This window comes from Myotis brandtii, unplaced genomic scaffold (genome assembly GCF_000412655.1).
Source record: "Myotis brandtii unplaced genomic scaffold, ASM41265v1 scaffold802, whole genome shotgun sequence".
Lineage (NCBI taxonomy): Eukaryota > Metazoa > Chordata > Mammalia > Chiroptera > Vespertilionidae > Myotis > Myotis brandtii.
This window is the reverse complement of record NW_005371230.1, coordinates 1,575,752-1,595,229: the sequence shown is the minus strand read 5'-3', so window position 1 is coordinate 1,595,229 and position 19,478 is coordinate 1,575,752. Positions and strand designations below refer to the sequence as shown.

The window sequence follows — 19,478 nt, the reverse complement described above, 5'->3', positions numbered from 1 at the left end:
CCCCCCTCCCCCGTGGGAGTGGGCATATTTACTGGACCTGCCGCTCTGCCCGCCTTCGCCCTTGGAGACACTGGTTGCTACTAAAAAGGCAGCCTTTGACCCAATACTTGTACTTGGGAGAGCTTTTTTCCTAGAGAAACAGAGATACATAGATTTATCATGAGAATATTCTCTGAATCATTCATTCATTTATTCCACAGTTATTGAATGCCTATTATAGGCCAGGCACTACCGTTATTACTTATAATTACACAATATTGGGGGAATGAAAGAACTACCCAATTGGAATTGGTTAAATAAATTTAGTTATGGTCGTATGACAGAATACTATGTCGTTATTAAATACCATGTTCTTGGAAGAATAGTTAATAACACAGAAAAATTCACAGAGAAACACAGCCAGTTTCTGAGTGCTACAGACTAATCCCAATCTTGAAGGCAAAAACACACACAATGCACAGGTACCCACCAAAATGTTAGCAGGGTCTCTGGGAAGTGAGGTTATGAGGGATGTTTATTATTTCTTTCATGTTTCTATATATTCCCAATTTCTAACATTAAACAGGGAAAAATTACTTTAAGAGCAAGAAGAAAAAGGATCATGCCTCTGCTCTACAGAGAGCCCATCACCAGCCCTTCCTCACTGGCAGATCCCTCCACCATCTCCAACGCCTGCCACCTCCCCCACTTCAGCCCGGAAAAAACCATGCCACCCTCCTCCGTGAGAGCACCACAAGCATCCTACCTCGGGCCCAGGCCGCAGTCCGTCTCCCACACGGCCTCTGTCTTCGTTCGAGCAACAGGCACTCATGGGTGCCCCTCTTGTACAACCTCTGTTCCAAGAACTACTCAACAGTCAAACAAGAGACAGAGTCCCTGGCCTCCCAGGCTCACATGCCAGAAGGAAGACAGGCGATGGACACATACCATACACAAAGAGGTATGTGGTGAACTAGCTCCCTCGTTGCTATTGTAACAAATGACCACACACTTAGTGGCTTAAAACAGCACAGATGTGCCCGGCTGGCGTGGCTCAATGGTTGAGCATCGACCTATGAACCAGAAGGTCACAGTTCAATTCCCGGTCGGGGCACATGCCCAGGTTGCAGGCTTGATTCCCCAGTGTGGGCCTGCAGGAGGCAGCCAATCAATGATCCTCTCTCATTAATGTTTCTATCTCTTCCTCTCCCTTCCTCTCTGAAATCAATCCTATATAATAAAAGCCTAATAAGCTAAGTGTCTAGTCAGCCGGTCGGCCGTTCAACCAATCAAAGCACAATATGCTAATGAATGCTAAGGCCACTCAGCCGCTCGCTATGATGTGCATTGACCACCAGGGGGCAGACGCTCCGATTGATAGGTTAGCTTGCTGCTGGAGTCAGGCCAATCAGGACTGAGACAGGCCGGACACTCCCTGGAGACCTCCTGGGTTCTCTCTCCAGCTGGCCTAACTCCCGAGTCCCTCCCTGGCCCTGATCGCACCAGTGGGGTCCCTCGGCCTGGCCTGCATCCTCTCACAATCTGGGACCCTTCAGGGGATGTCGGAGAGCTGGCTTTGGCTGGATCCTGCAGGCCAGGCCGAGGGACCCTGCTGGTGCATGAATTCGTGCACCAGACCTCTAGTAAAAATATATTTAAAAAACAGCCGAAACCGGTTTGGCTCAGTGGATAGAGCGTCGGCCTGCGGACTGAAAGGTCCCAGGTTCGATTCTGGTCAAGGGCATGTACCTTGGTTGCGGGGCACATCCCCAGTAGGAGATGTGCAGGAGGCAGCTGATGGATGTTTCTCTCTCATCGATGTTTCTAACTCTCTATCTCTCTCCCTTCCTCTCTGTAAAAAATCAATAAAATATATTTTTAAAAAAATTAAATTAATTAAATAAATAAATAAAAAACAAACAAACAAAAAACCAACACAAGTGATCCTCTTACAGTGCTGGACGTCAGAGTCTTACAGGACTAAACTTGAGGTGTCCGCAGGACTGGTTCCTTCTGTAGACTCCCATGAGGCCTTGAACATATTGGTTTACCTCAAGAAGCAGGTACTGAGCACCTACCGTGTGCCAGGGACTGTGCTAGACGCCAGACACACCCATTTTCTGGCCTCACAGACACAGCATGAACTAAGCAGAGTAGAAGTGACTGGTCTCTGAGGCCTATGTGACTTACGGGGCCACCAGGGGCCTGTGCGTTGGGCAGTGTGGGCGTGTTATTCAGCCCAGAACACGCGCAGGCCAGAACTCTTGCATTTCCAGCTCTGTGTAATTTTGAGAAGACAGTTCTTTCTTAAGGTCCCCCTGATTGTCCATGCAGCTTCTGTTGAGAGCCACACGGCTTTGCATGTGTGAAACCTGCTCATGCACAGTTCCGCTCTCCTTCATCGGAAGGCACGTGAGGAAACATTAATGAGAGAGAATCATTGATTGGCTGCCTCCTGCAGGCCCACACTGGGGAATCAAGCCTGCAGCTCTGCTCAAGAACATGCTGGCACCCTAGCTGGTGTGGCTCAGTGGACAGAGCGTGGGCCTGCGGACTGAAGGGTCCCAACCTCGATTCCGGTCAAGGGCACACACCCAGGTTGTGGGCTCAATCCCCAGTAGGGGGCCTGTAGGAGGCAGCTGATCCATGATTCTCATCATTGACATTTCTATCTATGCCTCTCCCTCTCCCTTCCTCTCTGAAATCAATAAAAATATATTTAAATAAATTTTTTTTTAAAAAAGAACATGCTGGCAGCCGGGTGGGAAGAGCAGCCAGGATCACGGCAGTGCGGGCTCGGGACGTTCCCACTTCTCACTTAGCGCTGTTCCCATCACGCCTGGGGTCGCGGCTCCTTGATGCCCTCCCAGCTGCCCTTTCTGTGATGTTTCCCGGGAAACTCCTGCTCTCGGCTCTGAGACGGACATTGACAGAACATGGCATTTCTCTGCCTCCCAGGAGCAAGGGGGCACACGGACAGATCTGAGCCACAGGCGTCCCTGGTCTTGCCCCCAAGGTGCCGGGCTGCCTCCCCTCCACCTGCGTGACACTCCTGAGCTCGGACCCGCGCCTTCCCCACTGAGCTCGGTCCTCCTCTGCGCAGCTGGCGTCTTTCCCTGGGCTCAGCATCTCTTCTCCGAGACGCTGCTTAGATTTCCATTCACGGCCCCGTGTCCCGGACACGGATCAGGGTTCAAGGATGACGGGAAAGGGCGACATTGGCTGCGGGATTTTCGAGGACCGACCTAGCCTCGTTTGAAATTTAAATTTGGTTTTAAGTCATAAAAGGGCTATAAAAACCTTGCACTGAATCAGGAAAATGGTCGAGTTCAGGGGCCTAATCCCTGGCCCGTTCCCCTCGGCTTCGCCCTCCTTATGCTCGGGGAGCAGTGCGGTTCCCAGGGGGCTCCCCCTGTTTTTACACTGGTTCTCGCTCCGCCGACTTCATCACCGGCGAAATTTAGCAGCATTTTTTTCCCACGGCCATAAATACTATTCAATTCAACAAACGCATACAAACGGTTTCCATTAGAATGTTAATCTACTCTCAAAATGAAAGAGAAGCTTCATAGAAATCGTTTAAAATCGCCGGCATGTGAATTCCGACAGGGACGGCTCCACCTTGTCCGAGCACGGCTCACCTCCCGCCGGCCTCGCTCATGAAGTAATTGAGGCCTCGCTCGGCCTAAAAGGAACGGCGCTTCCTGGAAAGATCATATCAGTCAAGATCGTAGATTGCTTCCCCTCCGACCTAGTAAAAGTCACGGCTAGCAATGCCTTCATTACGCCTGGGAGAGTGGCCGTCTCCCCAACTGGAAAGAAATAGGTGTTTTGTTCTGTTGGACCAAGATTTACAGAAAGCAATTTCCCTCCACGCGGGTGATATGACAAACCTGCTGGAAAAAAAAAATCATTTCACAACTTACATTTCATCACCTTTTTTACCGCTGGATGTAGATTCTCTCCCCTGAGTGCACGGGCGGCAGTGACATTTAATGGCTAAGCAAGGTGTCCCCAGGGAGTGGAGGCCCCTTTCCCAGGGGCTCAGGGACAGAGTCAGCACCCCCTCCCCCAACCCCCATGACCTCAGGCTGCCTGGAGATGTCCCGCACCCACCAGCGCCAGGGGGCAAGGCCTGGGCCCCTCCAGCCCTCACACCTACGACGTGAACACAAAACTCACCTGAGTCTTGAGTCTTTGGCAAACAGCTGAAGGTGCCTCAGTTTCACTCCCGTCTGCTGAGCCCCAGAACCACAGCACACACACCACACACACACACACACACACACACACACACACACACACAGCGCTGTCCTTGGCCTCCAGCACCCTCTCAGGACAGCTGAAGGGCAGAGTTTGGGCTTTGCTTTTTCGTTTTCCATTTCCTCGTGTCATAACCCAATGTTGTTCTCACGGAGCTTCTGCATATGAAATTGCCTCTTAGCCACTGGGAAGGGGGTGGCGTGATCTGTGGGCGAAAGGCCCCTCATGTAAATGTATGACTGTGACACGGCCCCACGCAGGAGAAAGGGCAAGATCCGCCCGGAGCCCGAGGGTCAGCAACCCCCGGGGAAACGTCACTCTTTGCAGCCGCTTCTCTCCCCTGGAGTCGAGCCGCTGTCCTGGGCTCCTTGCCCACAGAGGCCCCATCCCGGGCTTGTCACCGCCTGTCCTCGGGGCCGTGGCTGGTGACAAGGCTCGGAAAGTCCGAGGAGCGTGTGGAAGTGCTTTGGGTCCTGGGAGGAGGAGGAGGAGGGGCGCCCAGGCCTCGGGCAGCTGGCCATGCCGCAGACCAGGCTTCCTAGCCAGGCAGCCACTCCCTGTTCCAGGCAAGGAGGGCAGGGCCACCGGGCAGCCAGGTGGGGCATCGTTTCTAGGGGCTGAGGTTGGTGCAGATGCTCTCTAGCCACATAAAGTGCGTAACAGCCTCCTGGCTTTCCTGAGTGGTGCTGGCTGCCCGAGTGCTTATTTCTGGATTCTGAGCCCATTTGCTTCCCATTAGCAGGTATCCCGAGCCTGCGAAACTCCAATTACGAAGTGAGAATAGAAAGGCTGCTCCGCCTGGAATCCTCCGGCGCGAGGGGGGCCAGTGCCCCCGGGTTCCGTGCACAGCACGCTGCAATCACACTGATGCCAGACAGCAGACGGCTGGAAGGCCCAGGGTGGTCACAGCGGCATCTGCAGGGCTGGGTCCGGGGGAGGGAGCTGGGAAACGGGAAAGGTGCTCGGAGACAGTCCGAGGCGCCCAGGCAGGAGGGGGCGCGGGGAGGAACAGCCAGGAAGCAGGAACCTGATCAGCGCTGATCTTGACTTCTTTCTTCCCGAGGCGCCCGTCCCTCGACATGTCGCCGTTGTTGCCTGGCCGGGCCTTCCCGAGGAGCTGCCTTCTCCCCGTGACGTCCTCCACCCCAGACCGCTCGGCCCCTCAGGTGGCGTCACTCTGAAGCCCGTCTTCTGATTTCAGCAGCACCAACCTTTCCTCTCCCTGTTCTCTCAACTCAAAGACCCTCTTTCACATTCACTAGAAAGTCAGGCTTGTCCCGTGTTTCTCCATTTCACACCCAGGGGTAGACCAACCTCACAGACAAAGGGTCCCCGAATGGGCAGGTGATCCTGATAGTCCTTTTGGTGGTTTTGGCTTCTTGGCTCAGCTGTCGGTATACCTGTCCCCCTGGAAAAACTCCTAATTCTGTACTGTGGCCACCGAGCAAGACCGTGAGCATCCCTCCCCGGAGGCGGGTCCGTCCTAACGGTGTGTCGTCTCTGACCATGAAAAGCAGCAAAGAGAACGAACTCACAGCCTCTTCTCTCCGGGCCCCTCGCGCTTTTCCGAGCGGCTTCTCGGATTGCTCCCTGTGGCACCAGCCACAGCTTTTTATTTTTCCTTTTTCAGATTAAAAAAAAATTAATAGACTTTATTTTTTAGAGCAGTTGTAGATTTCAGAAACATTGAAAGTACAGGAAGTTCCATATGATTCCCTCAGTTTTGCCCCCCAAGACACACACACACACATACACACACACACACTCCTATTAACATCTTGCACTCATGTGGCACATTTGTGACAACTGATGATCAGATATTGACACATTATTATGAACTAAAGCCGATAGTTTTCATCCTTGTTGTTGTGCATTCTATGGGTTTTACCCTAAATACCCTGTTCCCTGCCCACTCAGTCCTCCAGCCCCTGGCACCAGCCATATCTACAATCACACTTTGGGCCCATGTTCATGAGCCTTCCCACTGAAAGTCTCAGATACGTGTGACCTCACGTGTCCTTGCTCTAGTCAAAGGGGCAGGGGGTGTCCAAGGGACGGGGTGACTCTGGTTTCCCTGCCCAGGCTTCCGCACGAGGGGCCGCACCCCAGGAGACGGGAGCGGCGGGCTGACTTGCCAATCCTTTCTTCTGTGTCACTGTGGGAAAATGTGTTAACTGCCCCCCCAAAAAGAGGGGTATGCATTCTTCTAACACCCCGTTCCCAAAGGATGTCGTGCGCATAGATGTTCCTTAAGTGAAAAGCGATTGCGTGTGCTGTCACAGACGATCGGACTCCTCCATACAGTTCCCAGTCGTGGTCAGCCCCCCACCCAGGCCTCCCTGGGCCGAGGCCCTCAGTCCAGCCTCCTGGCCTCCATCCCCTGAGCAGAGGCCACAGGACACATGGCTGGTCTCTCCCCCAGGCTTTTCTAGGTCTGTCCCTTAGAGGGGGATTGAGGAGCTCCAAGCCCTGGACAAGTGACTGGATTTCGAGCCGCCTGTTCCCAGGTGCCTGCCTGAGATCCCAGCCCCTCGGCCTGCCAGCCCCCTCTCCAGGTCCTGCCCTGTCCCTGCTGACACACCTCCTCTCTCTCCCGGCCACCCACCTCCATCGCCCGCTCCTGGACGCACCTCACGGGCATCATCAAGGCCCGTGTGGAGAGGCTCGTGTGGAGACAAGCAGAGTCTGACACGGGCGCGGTCTGCAACCTTCCCTCTCAGCCCCAACAACGGGAAAGGGCATCTGACCAACGGACAGAGAGCTTCCCTGACCGCGACTTCCACAGATCAAGTCCATCTCCTTGTTCAACGAGCCATCTAATCCCGATTCATTCGGAACCACTCCCGGCCCAGGCCCGGTAACAGGCACGAGGGAGTCGGCAGGGAATCAGACTCCGGCCCTGCTCGCTTGCGGGGAGACAAGCAGAAAACAAAAAAGCAAACAGAATAAGGACAGATGGAAGGAAACTGGGGGATACAATAGAAACTGGGGTGGGGGTCCGGGAGGGCAGGCAGCTGCTGTGGGTTCTCTGAGGAGTAAGAGGAGCTGAGAGCAGAGATGGGAGGGGCTGGGGGAGGAAGCCGCATCCACGCGGGAGAAACAGCCAGTGCAGCGGCCTTGACCAGGGAAGGAATGTTCAGGAAACAACACCAGCCCCCAAGGCCAGAGCATCCAGAACGAAGGGGAGTGGAGGCTGCACAGAGCACAGCACCCCCTGCTGGCCGCCTCCAGGCCCGGCTCCATGACCCGCCCTTGGCCCAGGTAGCCAGGACCCTGGCCCCGGATCTGGGAGTCTGCATCCTCATCCCGGTTCTACCTCAAAGCTGGGCAAGCCCTTGCACTGCCTCTCCTCCTCGACGAGAGAAGGGGAGACCGGAGGGGCGTGAACGCCGATGCCCTCCGGCACACCGGGGCGAACGCAGGCTCACCGGGACCGCCAGGACTCCCCGGCGGGCCCACGCTGGCATCTGAAGAGCCTGGCATCTCCCCTGCAAACCTGCCCCGCTCCAGGGAGTGGAAACCTGCCAACGCCGCCGGGGACGCTGACAACTCACTCGGCCCTGAGCGGTGTCAGGGCCGCGTCCAAGAGCGGACAGGCGGCGGGAGGGGGCCGGCAGGCAGGGCGCCCACGCCCGACAATGCGGCTGGAGATCCTGACCGGGCAGGCGTCTAAATTGAAACATCATCCCGGGCCAGCGGAGCGACTGCCCTACAGCCAGTGGGCAAAACGTCAGACAGCGGGCGCCCGGCTGCCGCCTCCCTGACTGGCCAAAGCGCCCAGGTCCCTAGGAGGTCGGACGCACCGTTCTCGGGCACCTCCACCAGGGCTGGAACGGCTGGTCCTTCACCAATGACACTGGGGTTTGGAGGCGGCCGGTGGCCTCTCCCTGGAGGACGGAGGGACTGAGTGAGACCCACGTCCAGGCTGCAAGGCCCCGGCCCTGCAGCTCGGACCCGCCTCCCCCTGCGCTGCTCGGACTCGCTCCTCCCACTCGCCACCCAGGAGAGGACCGTGCTTCCCCGGGGGCTCTGTGGTAGGAGACGCCTGCTCCAGGGCGTCCTCCCTGCCCACACCTGTCACTCCGTCAGGCTGCGCCACGCTGCTTTTAAATCGGGCGCTGCTGCTGTTTGGCACCGAACCCTGAAACCCCGTTTGGGGGGCAGGGAAGGCCCAAGTCACAAGGCTGCCCAGTACCTCCTTCCTCTGACTCTCACCAGCTGGAACCGACTCCCCGCCGCCCCCCTTTTCCAAGATTTCAGCAGCTGCTTAAGGACTCCGTGCCCGTGAGGACCCACCTTCACGTTGGCCGTACGCACATTTGTCAGGCGCTTTCTTCTCTGTTTTCTTTATTTTTTTAATTTATTGATTTGAGAAGGAGGGGAAGGGGAGAGAGAGAAACATCCATGTGCCATCATTCCCCTTATCTGTGCGTTCACTGGTTGCTTCTTGTATGTGCCCTGACCAGGGATGGAACCTGCAACCGTGGCGCACGAGGACAACATTCTAACCAGCTGAGCTACGCTGTAGTTCAGGGTCCTCAAACTTTTTAAACAGGGGACCAGTTCACTGTCCCTCAGACCGTTGGAGGGCCGGACTATAGTTTTAAAAAAAACTATGAACAAATTCCTATGCACACTGCACATATCTTATTTTGAAGGAAAAAAACAAAACGGGAACAAATACAATATTTGTATTTGCATGTGGCCCGCGGGCCGTAGTTTGAGGACCCCTGCTGTAGGGTGTCAGGCCCCTTCCTTTCCGGGTTTCTCCGGCTGGTGCTGGGCCGGACACGGACCAGCCTGCCCCATCTCACCATTGGGGATTTAGTGGAAAAGAGAGGGGAGGGGACGCAGCCGACATATCGTCTGTCCTTAGTCTGGGCTACTTGTGGGCTAAATGGAAACCCCTTCCCCAGCCGTACGCTTCCTTCCCTCTGGAATCAGAGCTGTGGCACCAGGGCCACTCCGCTCCTGTCTCTGCCCCGCTTCCTCTCGCAGGAAAGAGCCGAGGTCACCAGCACGCGGAGAGCATGCTCACAGTAGGGAGTTTCTTCTAAGTAATACTCCTCTGATGCATTTTATTAAGAAATGCATAGTTGAACCATCTGAACTCTCGTTAATAGATATGAAATGCTGCTTACTATTAAAAAATGCTAATAAATCATTAGGTTTTTAAAAGATTCGCCACCACATGGCTAACAAATTAAATTTAAATAATTAAGTCTGATACTCCTCGGGAGGGATCACAGGGGGAGGTACAGTGGAGAACCTGTTTTTATTGCATTTGGTCTTAAACAAAAGGAGCGCGTGCTGGCTGCTGGCTGCTGGCTGGCGCCTCCCTGGCCCCCTTCCAGGGGCAGCGAGCATCTGCGAGGCAGCTGGCCGGGCCGGGCCTGGCGGTGGTTTGGAGGGCAGCCCAGCTACCTGGGCTGTCAGGCCGCCTCGGCGACCTCAGCCTCATCAGCCCACACCCTCACCAGCCGCGCTAATCAGCGCCCATGTGCAGGTGTTGATGGCTCTGTGTTTATCGTCTCTTCTCGGGCTGCCGCCAAGAAGGAAAAGCTCTGACTACCACGAAGGTGGCCCGTCAGCCTCCTCTGGAATCAGAAAGAAAAGCTATTGTCCCCACTCCTCGAAAAGGAAGCAAGAAACAAGAAGGCCCGGGGTGTGGGCAGTTCTTGTTGGAGCTCAGGGCCCAGGTTTCCAGTGGCTCCCGGGGCCGCAGGGAGACGAGGCTGGAAGTCCCTCCTCTAGAAACAAGCCCTGGGACCGACTCGTTCGCTGTCCCTCTCCGGCACCTCCACACACGGGCGCTGAGTGAGAAGAGCGCCTGTGTCTTCTAACTTGCAAAACCCTAGCAGACTGTGACCCGGGATCAGCTGAGCAGACCAGGAGAGGCCGTATCTATGCAGGCTCCTCCGTCTTCTCTTCCTTACAGCGGTGATGTAAACCACACTGGGCATCTCACTATGATGTTACGGGAGGTGACAGCACAGGTGGGAGGGAAGTGATCAACTCTAAAAAACATCTCGGGCAATGGCACCCAGGCCAAGAAATCCTATATAATAAAAGCCTAGGTGACGTCATACCCTCGCACAACATCATCACAAGATGGCCACCACAAGATGGCTGACCAGGGAGGGCAGTTGTGGGCAATCAGGCCAGCGGGGGAGGGCAGTTGGGGGCAATCAGGCTGGCAGGGGAGCAGTTAGGCGTCAATCAGTCTGGCAGGCAGAAGTGGTTAGGGACAATCAGGCAGGCAGGCAGGCAGGCGAGCAGTTAGGAGCCAGCAATCCCAGATTGTGAGAGGGATGTCCAACTCCTGATCCCTGTGGAATTGGGCCTAAACCAGCAGTCGGACATCCCCCGATGGGTCCCAGATTGGAGAGGGTGCAGGCCGGGCTGAGGGACACCCCTCCCATACACGAATTTCATGCACCAGGCCTCTAGTGCATTAATAAAAGGGGCAGTGGTTCCAAATGCCCATCAGACCAGTGTCACATTTAGGGCAGCGATTTCCAACTGGTGTGCCGCGAGAATTTCTAAACACACAATACCTGACTGTTTAGTCAAGGGCACTCAACTGTCTTCCCTTAGATGGCCCAATAAAAAAATGACAACAGCCAACGCAACAATACCATCCAGTGTGAATGAATTAAAATTATACCTGTTGTGTTTTTTTTGTCAGCTTGGCAAAACATACATTTTGGTGTGCCTCAGAATTTTTGTAATTAGTTCACGTGCCCTGAGATGCAAAAGGTTGAAAGGTGCTGACCTCAGGCAGCGGTTCTCAAAGCAGGGTCCTGCCGACACTTCCAGGGGTTCCGTGCTGGCCAAGCTGTTGCCATGATACCGCTGAGGTGCCGCTGGCCCCTGTCAGTGTGTTGACACTGGCACTGATGTTGCAAAGGCGGTGGTGGCTACAATGCTGGTGAGTGAATCGAGGCAGCGGCACCAACATGTGCGAGTGAGTGCTCTTCATTGCACACACTCGGGGGAGAAGAAAGAAAAGAGGGAGAAAGGGGGCTGGTTCCACCTGAGAAAGTCCTGGACGGGGCCTGAATAAAGTGGGACCTGTACCAAGTCTCTACCCTCGAGTCTTTTTTTTTCCCATCCTCACCCGAGGATATGTTTTCTTGATTTGAGAGAGAGGGAGAGGAAGAGGAAGAGAGAGGGAGAGAGAGAGAGAGAGAGAGAGAGAGAGACCAATATGGGCATGCGCCTTGACCAGGAATCGAACCCGCAACCTTTCAGTGTACTGGATGACGCTCCAACCACCTGAGCCCCCCGCCAGGGCCTACCCCTGAGTCGTTTCCCCCTCCCCCCCGGGATGAGATGAAGGTCCGATGCAGCCCTGGTGGCCGCTGGCTGCAGGAAAAGCACCTGCTCCGCTGTTGGAGCCGCAGCGCCACTAGCCTCTCGGGTCACGAAAGAGCGTTTTTACTAGAAGGAAAGGCCGACAGCTACGGTTACGCAGATTAAGGTACAGGACAAACTTCTTGAAAATGAACAAAGTAAGCCTATCACTTCAAGGACAATGAAATAACGCAACTCCAGCTTTCAAAATGAATGTAGAGTTTGGGGAAACATGTTATTTGGCCCCATGAGTCTGACAGCCTCCCAGTATTTAGAAGATGTTTCTAATGAGATCAGTTGTGCTATTTACCGAAGTGATTTGGGGATATTGTATAATGAAATGTGTCAATGTTTGGAAGAACTACATAACTCAGGGAAGCATTCTTTTCCAAACGATATCGTATCCTGCATGAGTAACTCACCCATTCCAAGTAGCAGAGAGACCCATGGATCTTAATGTAAGATAACAGGAAACAGTCATTAATATGATTTCCGACACATAGCAAATGCTCTGTGAGAAACCACCAGGCATCACGTTGTGCTGTGGTATCCAAGAATATATTTAAAAATAAAAAATAAAAAAATAAAAACGCAATACCTGACTGTTTAGTCAAGGGCACTCAACTGTTTTCCCTTAGATGGCCCAATAGAAAAATGACAATAGCCAACGCAATAATACCGTCCAGTGTGAATGAATTAAAATTATACCTGTTTTTTTCGTCAGCTTGGCAAAACATACATTTTGGTGTGCCATAGAATTTTGAGAGAATATTTCCCAATTTCTGTAAAGGCTATTAAAACCCCTGCCTTTTTCTAACTACACATCTGTGGGAGGATTTTCCTCAGATACTTCAATCAAAATAACTTATCACGAGAGAGGGAAAACACTCACCGAAATGACACTAATGGTTCTCTGTGAAGTCAGACATCAAAAAGTAAGATGTTACTCTTTTCTCTCTCAAAGCAGGGTCCTGCCGACACTTCCAGGGGTTCCGCACTGGCCAAGCTGTTGCCATGATACCACTGAGGTGCTGCTGGCCCCTGTCAGTGTGTTGACACTGGCACTAATGTTGCAAAGGCAGTGGTGGCTACAGTGCTGGTGAGTGAATCGAGGCAGCGGCATCAGCATGTGCGAGTGAGTGCTCTTAATTTCCACACACTCGGGGGAGAAGAAAGCAAGGAGGGAGAAGGGGCCAGTTCCACCTGAGAAAGTCCTGGACGGGACCTGAATAAAGTGGGACCTGTACTAAGTCTCTATCCTTGAGTCTCTTTTTTTCCCATCCTCACCCGAGGATATGTTTTCTTGATTTGAGAGAGAGGAAGGAAAAGAGAAAGAGAGAGAGAGAGAGAGAGAGAGAGAGAGACCGACTCATATGGGCATGCGCCTTGACCAGGAATCGAACCCACAACATTTCGGTGTACTGGATGACGCTCCAACCACCCGAGCCCCCCGCCAGGGCCTACCCCTGAGTCGTTTCCCCCTCCCCCCCGGGATGAGATGAAGGTCCGATGCAGCCCTGGTGGCCGCTGGCTGCAGGAAAAGCACCTGCTCCGCTGTTGGAGCCGCAGCGCCACTAGCCTCTCGGGTCACGAAAGAGCGTTTTTACTAGAAGGAAAGGCCGACAGCTACGGTTACGCAGATTAAGGTACAGGACAAACTTCTTGAAAATGAACAAAGTAAGCCTATCACTTCAAGGACAATGAAATAACGCAACTCCAGCTTTCAAAATGAATGTAGAGTTTGGGGAAACATGTTATTTGGCCCCATGAGTCTGACAGCCTCCCAGTATTTAGAAGATGTTTCTAATGAGATCAGTTGTGCTATTTACCGAAGTGATTTGGGGATATTGTATAATGAAATGTGTCAATGTTTGGAAGAACTACATAACTCAGGGAAGCATTCTTTTCCAAACGATATCATATCCTGCATGAGTAACACACCCATTCCAAGTAGCAGAGAGACCCATGGATCTTAATGTAAGATAACAGGAAACAGTCATTAATATGATTTCCAATGTCACATAGCAACTGCTCTGTGAGAAGCCACCACACATCACGTTGTGGTGCGGTATCCAAAGAGAATATTTCCCAATTTCTGTAAAGGCTATTAAAACCCCTGCCTTTTTCTAACTACACATCTGTGGGAGGATTTTCCTCAGATACTTCAATCAAAATAACTTATCACGAGAGAGGGAAAACACTCACCGAAATGACACTAATGGTTCTCTGTGAAGTCAGACATCAAAAAGTAAGATGTTACTCTTTTCTCTAAATATTTTTTTGCTGTTCTGGAAAATAGCTTTTTTTTCTCATAAAAAATGTTATTTATGTTAGCATGTAAAGGAGTTACTGTTTTAAATCTGATTTTCAACCTTTTTCATCTGATGGCACAGATAAACAAATTACTAAAGTTCTGAGGCACACCAGAAAGTATCTTTTTTTGCTGGTCTGAAAACAAAATAGGTGTCATTTTTATTGATTAATATATATATATATATATAAGTAATTACCTACCCTTTTTGCTCCAAAGGCACTTTGTAAAAAAATAAGGTGCCTATACAGGAACATAAGGATTTGTGGTACCAAGTATTAGCCAATCAGGTACAATCTGAGAAACGCATCATTAGGCAATTTCGTCGTTGCGTGAACATCATAGGGTGCACTTACACAACCTAGAGGGTACAGCCACGCCCAGGCTGTAGGGCGTGAGAAACCACCAGGCATCACGAGGGTAAACCACTGTTGTACATGCGGTCCGTTGTAGACCGAAACGTCATTACGCAGCGCATGACTAGTAACAGGTGTCACTAACCCCCTGCCCCCATGCAGCCTCCACCATAGAACTTGGAATGCCAAGCACCCTGGCAGCCTCTCTTGCAGCTAAGGTGGCCATGTGATCCACGTGTGGCCAAGGAGACATAAAAGAACGTTTGCTGGAAGTTCCCTGATAAAGGGAGAGGCCTCATGTCCATCCCACCTCCCATCTCCTTCTTGCACTTCATGCAAGACACCTTGAGCTTGACCGAACAAGCTGAGAGACACGATGCTAAAGAGAGCCGAGTGAAAAGAAATAAAGCCTCCGTCGTTGCCGATATCACCGAGCAGCGGAACCAACTCCAACCAATGCTCACAACTGTACTTACTCTGTGAGAAAAACAGAATGGTGTTTATGTAAGCCACGGAGAGTCAGTTGTCTGGTAAAGCTGCATAGATGACCGATGCCTGCTTATCTGGAACACCTGGGGAAAGGCAGGAGAAGAAATACAGAGGCTGCATAACACGCACCAAAGAAAGCAATTCCGTAACAAGATGCCCATTGCAAACCGGGGCCGATGGCGTCTCTGACAATATCAAGATATAAGAACTTTCACTAACAAATGTTACAATAGAGAACCCGGCAACGATTAGCATTCTACAGGGACCTGTAGGGAGCGGGTCTAGGGTCAAGCCTCGGGCTGACCTGTGACAGGGCCACAAACAAGTCCCAGCCTGGCGGGCAGAGCCCTCCTAGCATAATGAAGCCTGACCTTGTAGCCTCCCTAATTCCTTCCGAAGTAGCTAATGGGCTGTGGGAGGTGCAGCAAGTGTTGCCAAAACAAGAACATTTGTATACAAGTTAATCTACCCTTGTTTTAATGACTATAAAATAAAGCATCGGCTTGCAGGCTGGGTCTTTTGTGTCCTCATCCAGGCAGAGGAGATCCACCGAGCCCCAGCTGAATTCTCTTGTCCATCTTCTTTAATCCTCCACCGCCCCTCCTCAGGTTCACCCTTGGCCGTGCTGGCGCGGCACAGGGACCAAAGACCCGCAAGACATCCCCTGACCAGATGGGTTTAAGTGGGAACATCATCTCTGGGTGTCTTGCCAAGAGCCGATGTTATTGCCAAATCCCCAATTCAAAACTATAGATAAGAATGCTTTAACGGAAACCCAGAAGTTAAAACTAAGACATTTAAATAGTAACATCCCTTCTGTCTCAGAGACAAATGTGTCCATTCACCCCGAGGCTCACAGGAAGACTTCTTTCTCTTATAGTCTATTTGACTTTTTTTTGTTTTTAGCCATTCACGAGGAAATCGGAAAAATAATTCAGGGAGTTGGCTGCTGATCAGCTACTTGACTGAATCAAAGGGCAATCAGGTTCATAACCTTTAAGTGGGAATGTGAAGCGGATGCATTGAGCACCTCTGTGTAAGATACCGGGCAAGCAGTGGTGGGAGGGGGGCAGGTGGGTATAGAGAGACTCCAGGCACACACATGCTCGGTTCACCGTCTCGTTAGAGCAGGGAGAGAGCCCTGAGAGAAGGTCAATGGAACGTCTCGGTAATAGTCAGAGACGTAGAAGCGATGGCATCACACATGCATGATTTATGGCCACGAAGACTGTTGCTGACGGGCACTGCAGGAGGATGTCAGAGAGAAGATCACCTTGAACGGAGGACGGCTGGGGGAAACTAGAGAAAGCAGGATCCCCGCTCAATCTTGAAAGAGGCATTGAAACCTGCGGGTGGGCAAAGGAAGCACTTGAACAGCCTCTTAGAAGGGCTGGTTTTGTTTCCTGTTGTGTTTTTTAAGGTGAGGAACCCCCTGGGACATTGGGTGATGGTGTAGGCAGGGAGGCAGGGCCAGGGGGATGATGGTAGAGGAACACTGGACGTTCAAAAGAAACCCGCAGACAAAAGGTGGAGATAACGCAAGAGCCCATCAGCAGATGAACAGATTAACCAAAGGTGGGCTACAGTGGGTTACTATTCAGCCTTCAAAAAGGGGGAGGTTCTGACAACATGGATAAGTTCTCCTTACGGCTAGACCTTTACGACATGATGCTAGGTGAAATGAGCCCGTCACAGAGAAAGTAATGTAGGGTTCCATTTCCGTGAGGTACCTAGCACCGCCAAATTCACACAGAGAGATGCAGAATGGGGGTGGCCGGGGGCTGGGGGAGAGACGAGTGGGGAGTTAGGGTTCATGGGCACAGGGCTTCAGTTTTGTAAATGAAAAGAGCTCTGGAAGTGGGTAGTGGTGATGACTGAATGACAATGTGCATGTACTTAATACCACACTTAGAAATGGTTAAAGTTAAGATGTGATGTGATGTGTATTTTACCACATAATCTATATATATAAAAGCCCAGCAACCTGAATGGCAGAATGACCATAACAACCAGTTGCTATGACAAGCACTGCAGTGGCCAACCAGCCCAATCCGGGCCCCCATCAGCGCCCCCTACCTCCCACAGCCCCTCCCCCAAACCAGCCCAGCTCCCAATGGATGCCCATCCCAATTGGGGGCGGGACCAGCCAGCAAAGGGGAGGGGCTGCAGGTGGTTGGCCAGCTCCACCCCAATTGGGGTGGGAGGGGCCTATCGAGGGTGGGGCCCGCTGGTCAACCTCCCTCAGGTCCTCCCCCCCCCGCCCCTGGCCAGCCTTGCCCCAATCGCCCCTCATCGGGGCAGGCCGCCAGACCCCACCCATGCATGAATTCGTGCACCAGGCCTCTAGTAAACATATATATTTAAAAACAGAGAGAGAGAATAGCAGGAGAAAAGCAAAGACACAGACTGGGGTTCAAGAGGGAGCTCAGAGCTCCAGAGGTGAGGTGGCAGTTGGGCGCCAAAAATAAGGGTGACCCTTTGTCGGGACCCAGGCCTGTGAGTCCCATGGCTCCACCAGTAATTCCACAACTGAGCGGTAAGCAGATGTACGCAACCCCTCCTCCCATTCTTTTAACTTAATGAAGACTTTTTAAATCTTTTTTTAAAAACCTCTGACCTTGGAAATGAATAACAGCTGGGCACCGGCAGACACTCACTTCTGAGCCCTGCCCTCCCCGCCGGGCCACACTCGGATGTGGACACTAACGGTAGACAACTCGGTCCCAGAGGAAGTGAAGTGTGGGCCGCGTCTGCAGGGCCTGGCGGTTGGAGGCCGCTGGCAAAGTCAAGAGGCTGGCAGAGTGGGCTTTGTTGGGGGTTCCTGGACCCGATTCCCATGTTGAGGAGGGGGTGACTTTAACCCACACCCCCGAGCGCTTCTCAGAACACCCGCTGGGCTGCTGCAAGGCCGCTCAGTTCTGACTCATCACCTGAGCGAGCAGGGGCCCGGGAGGGGGAGTCAGAGAACCTTCCTCACAGCTTCCGTCTGGTCCCTGAAGCAGCACCGCCTGCCCGCCAGCCCCGGGGCAGCACGCGGGGTCCTGTCTCTGAGCATTGAAACATATGTAATGTGCTTCGCAGACAATGCAGAGACGACGGGAACGGAGAACCAAGCGCATAATTACAAGATAAAAACGAACGTCCTTCGCTGGGGTAGGTTTTAATAAGATTCTAATAACGTTGGTAAGGAGCCAAATTACAAAATGCCCTGGAATACGGAGCACAAAACCTCAGAGACAAAATAAAAACTCATAAAAATATAAGAGCCCTTTAAAATCAGTCATAATCTTTAGGATAAAGAAACCACTTTCTCAACAAAGGGACTGAGCACGTTTAATAAAAACTGAGTGGGATTAAAGACAGGTGTCCAGCCAGCCACACACCCCCCAACCCCCTGCGATTAGTGTCAGAGGAGGGAGGCGCAGAGCCGGGAGGTCCTGTCACCAGATCTGGCGAAAACTGCCTGGAGGCACCTGGATCTCCGCACATCTCACTTAAAGGTTAGGAATCCTTTACTCCCAGGCTGTGGCGTGGCCTTGGGAGTGGCCTTGGGAGTGGCTTTGGGAGTGGCCTTGAGAGTGGCCTTGGGAGTGGCTTTGGGAGTGGTCTTGGAGTGGCCTTGGGAGTGGCTTTGGGAGTGGCCTTGAGAGTGGCCTTGGGAGTGGTCTTAGGAGTGACTTTGGGAGTGGCCTTGGGAGTGGCCTTGGGAGTGGCTTTGGGAGTGGCTTTGGGAGTGGCCTTAGGAGTGGCTTTGGGAGTGGCCTTGGGAGTGGCCTTGGGAGTGACCCATGATGGCCGTCCATCCACACAGTCCCTACCCCCACAGCAGGACGGGGTCTTGGGGGCAACAGGATGAGCTGTCTGCTTGGGAACAACTAAGTAATATGTGACTAACAAACCAAAAATGAGACATAAAAACACAGGAGTCCCCACCCCCAGAGGGACAGGAGGCCACTCCCCTGTGGGGAGCAGGACAGCAAAAGCAGAGAAAGTGTCCAGAACTCAGCTCTGCCACCACCGTGAGGACGGCGGGTGGGGGCGCCCCTCGACTCCAAAGCGCTCAGCTTAAGGCCGCTGCCGTGTGGGCCCTCCATTCGTTTCCAAGGGCACTACACGTTCTGCTTCACTGGGGCCAGATGTTCCCATCAGCGCGCCGGCTCTTCCCGCGAGGGATACGATGGTTATTTGTCCACCGAGCACATGCAGCTGCGTGCAGCAGCTGTGACATGCGGTGGGTGACAGCGCGCGTGGGGACACTCCCCTGCACCCCGGCAAACAGGCACGCAAAGGGGAAGGCACCCCATGCCAGCCCCTCGAGACGGGCCAGGCACAGGCCCCTTTATCTTAACCCTAAATCAATAGCTTAGTCAGATGCAGATTCCGTGCGACGGGAGAGAGAGTCGGGGAGATGAAGCTTTGCGTGGATTAGCTGTGCGTCTCCGTGTGCTGCCCGGTGGGAAGGCTGCGTGTAACTTGCAGATGAAAAGCGCTCAGGCTCCCTGGGGGAGGGAAATCCCCACCTCCCGCGGTTTAATGGGACGTGACTCACTGAAGCTTCTGGCTGGGCCTGCTGTTGATGGAATCAAAGTCAATGACAATCTTGCTGCACTTGGGTGTGAATTTCCTAAATGGAAGAAACAAAATAGATAATGAAAGAGATAAACCGAAGAACTTCATCACATAAAGGTGTAGCCCACGGACACGGGCAATAGGGTGGTGAAGAG

At 52.8% G+C, this 19,478-nt stretch overlaps 1 protein-coding gene across 1 annotated transcript in view; it reads right to left on the bottom strand.

Moving 5' to 3' along the window:
* Positions 1–17,895: 17,895 nt before the first annotated feature.
* The window catches only part of DCTD (dCMP deaminase), a 27,067-nt gene continuing 25,484 nt past the window's right edge, over positions 17,896–19,478 (bottom strand). The window contains exon 7 of the mRNA XM_005883868.2: positions 17,896–19,378. Within this exon, the coding sequence (XP_005883930.1) occupies positions 19,300–19,378 (79 nt within the window). The 3' untranslated portion in view covers positions 17,896–19,299. The remainder of the gene's footprint in view (positions 19,379–19,478) is intronic.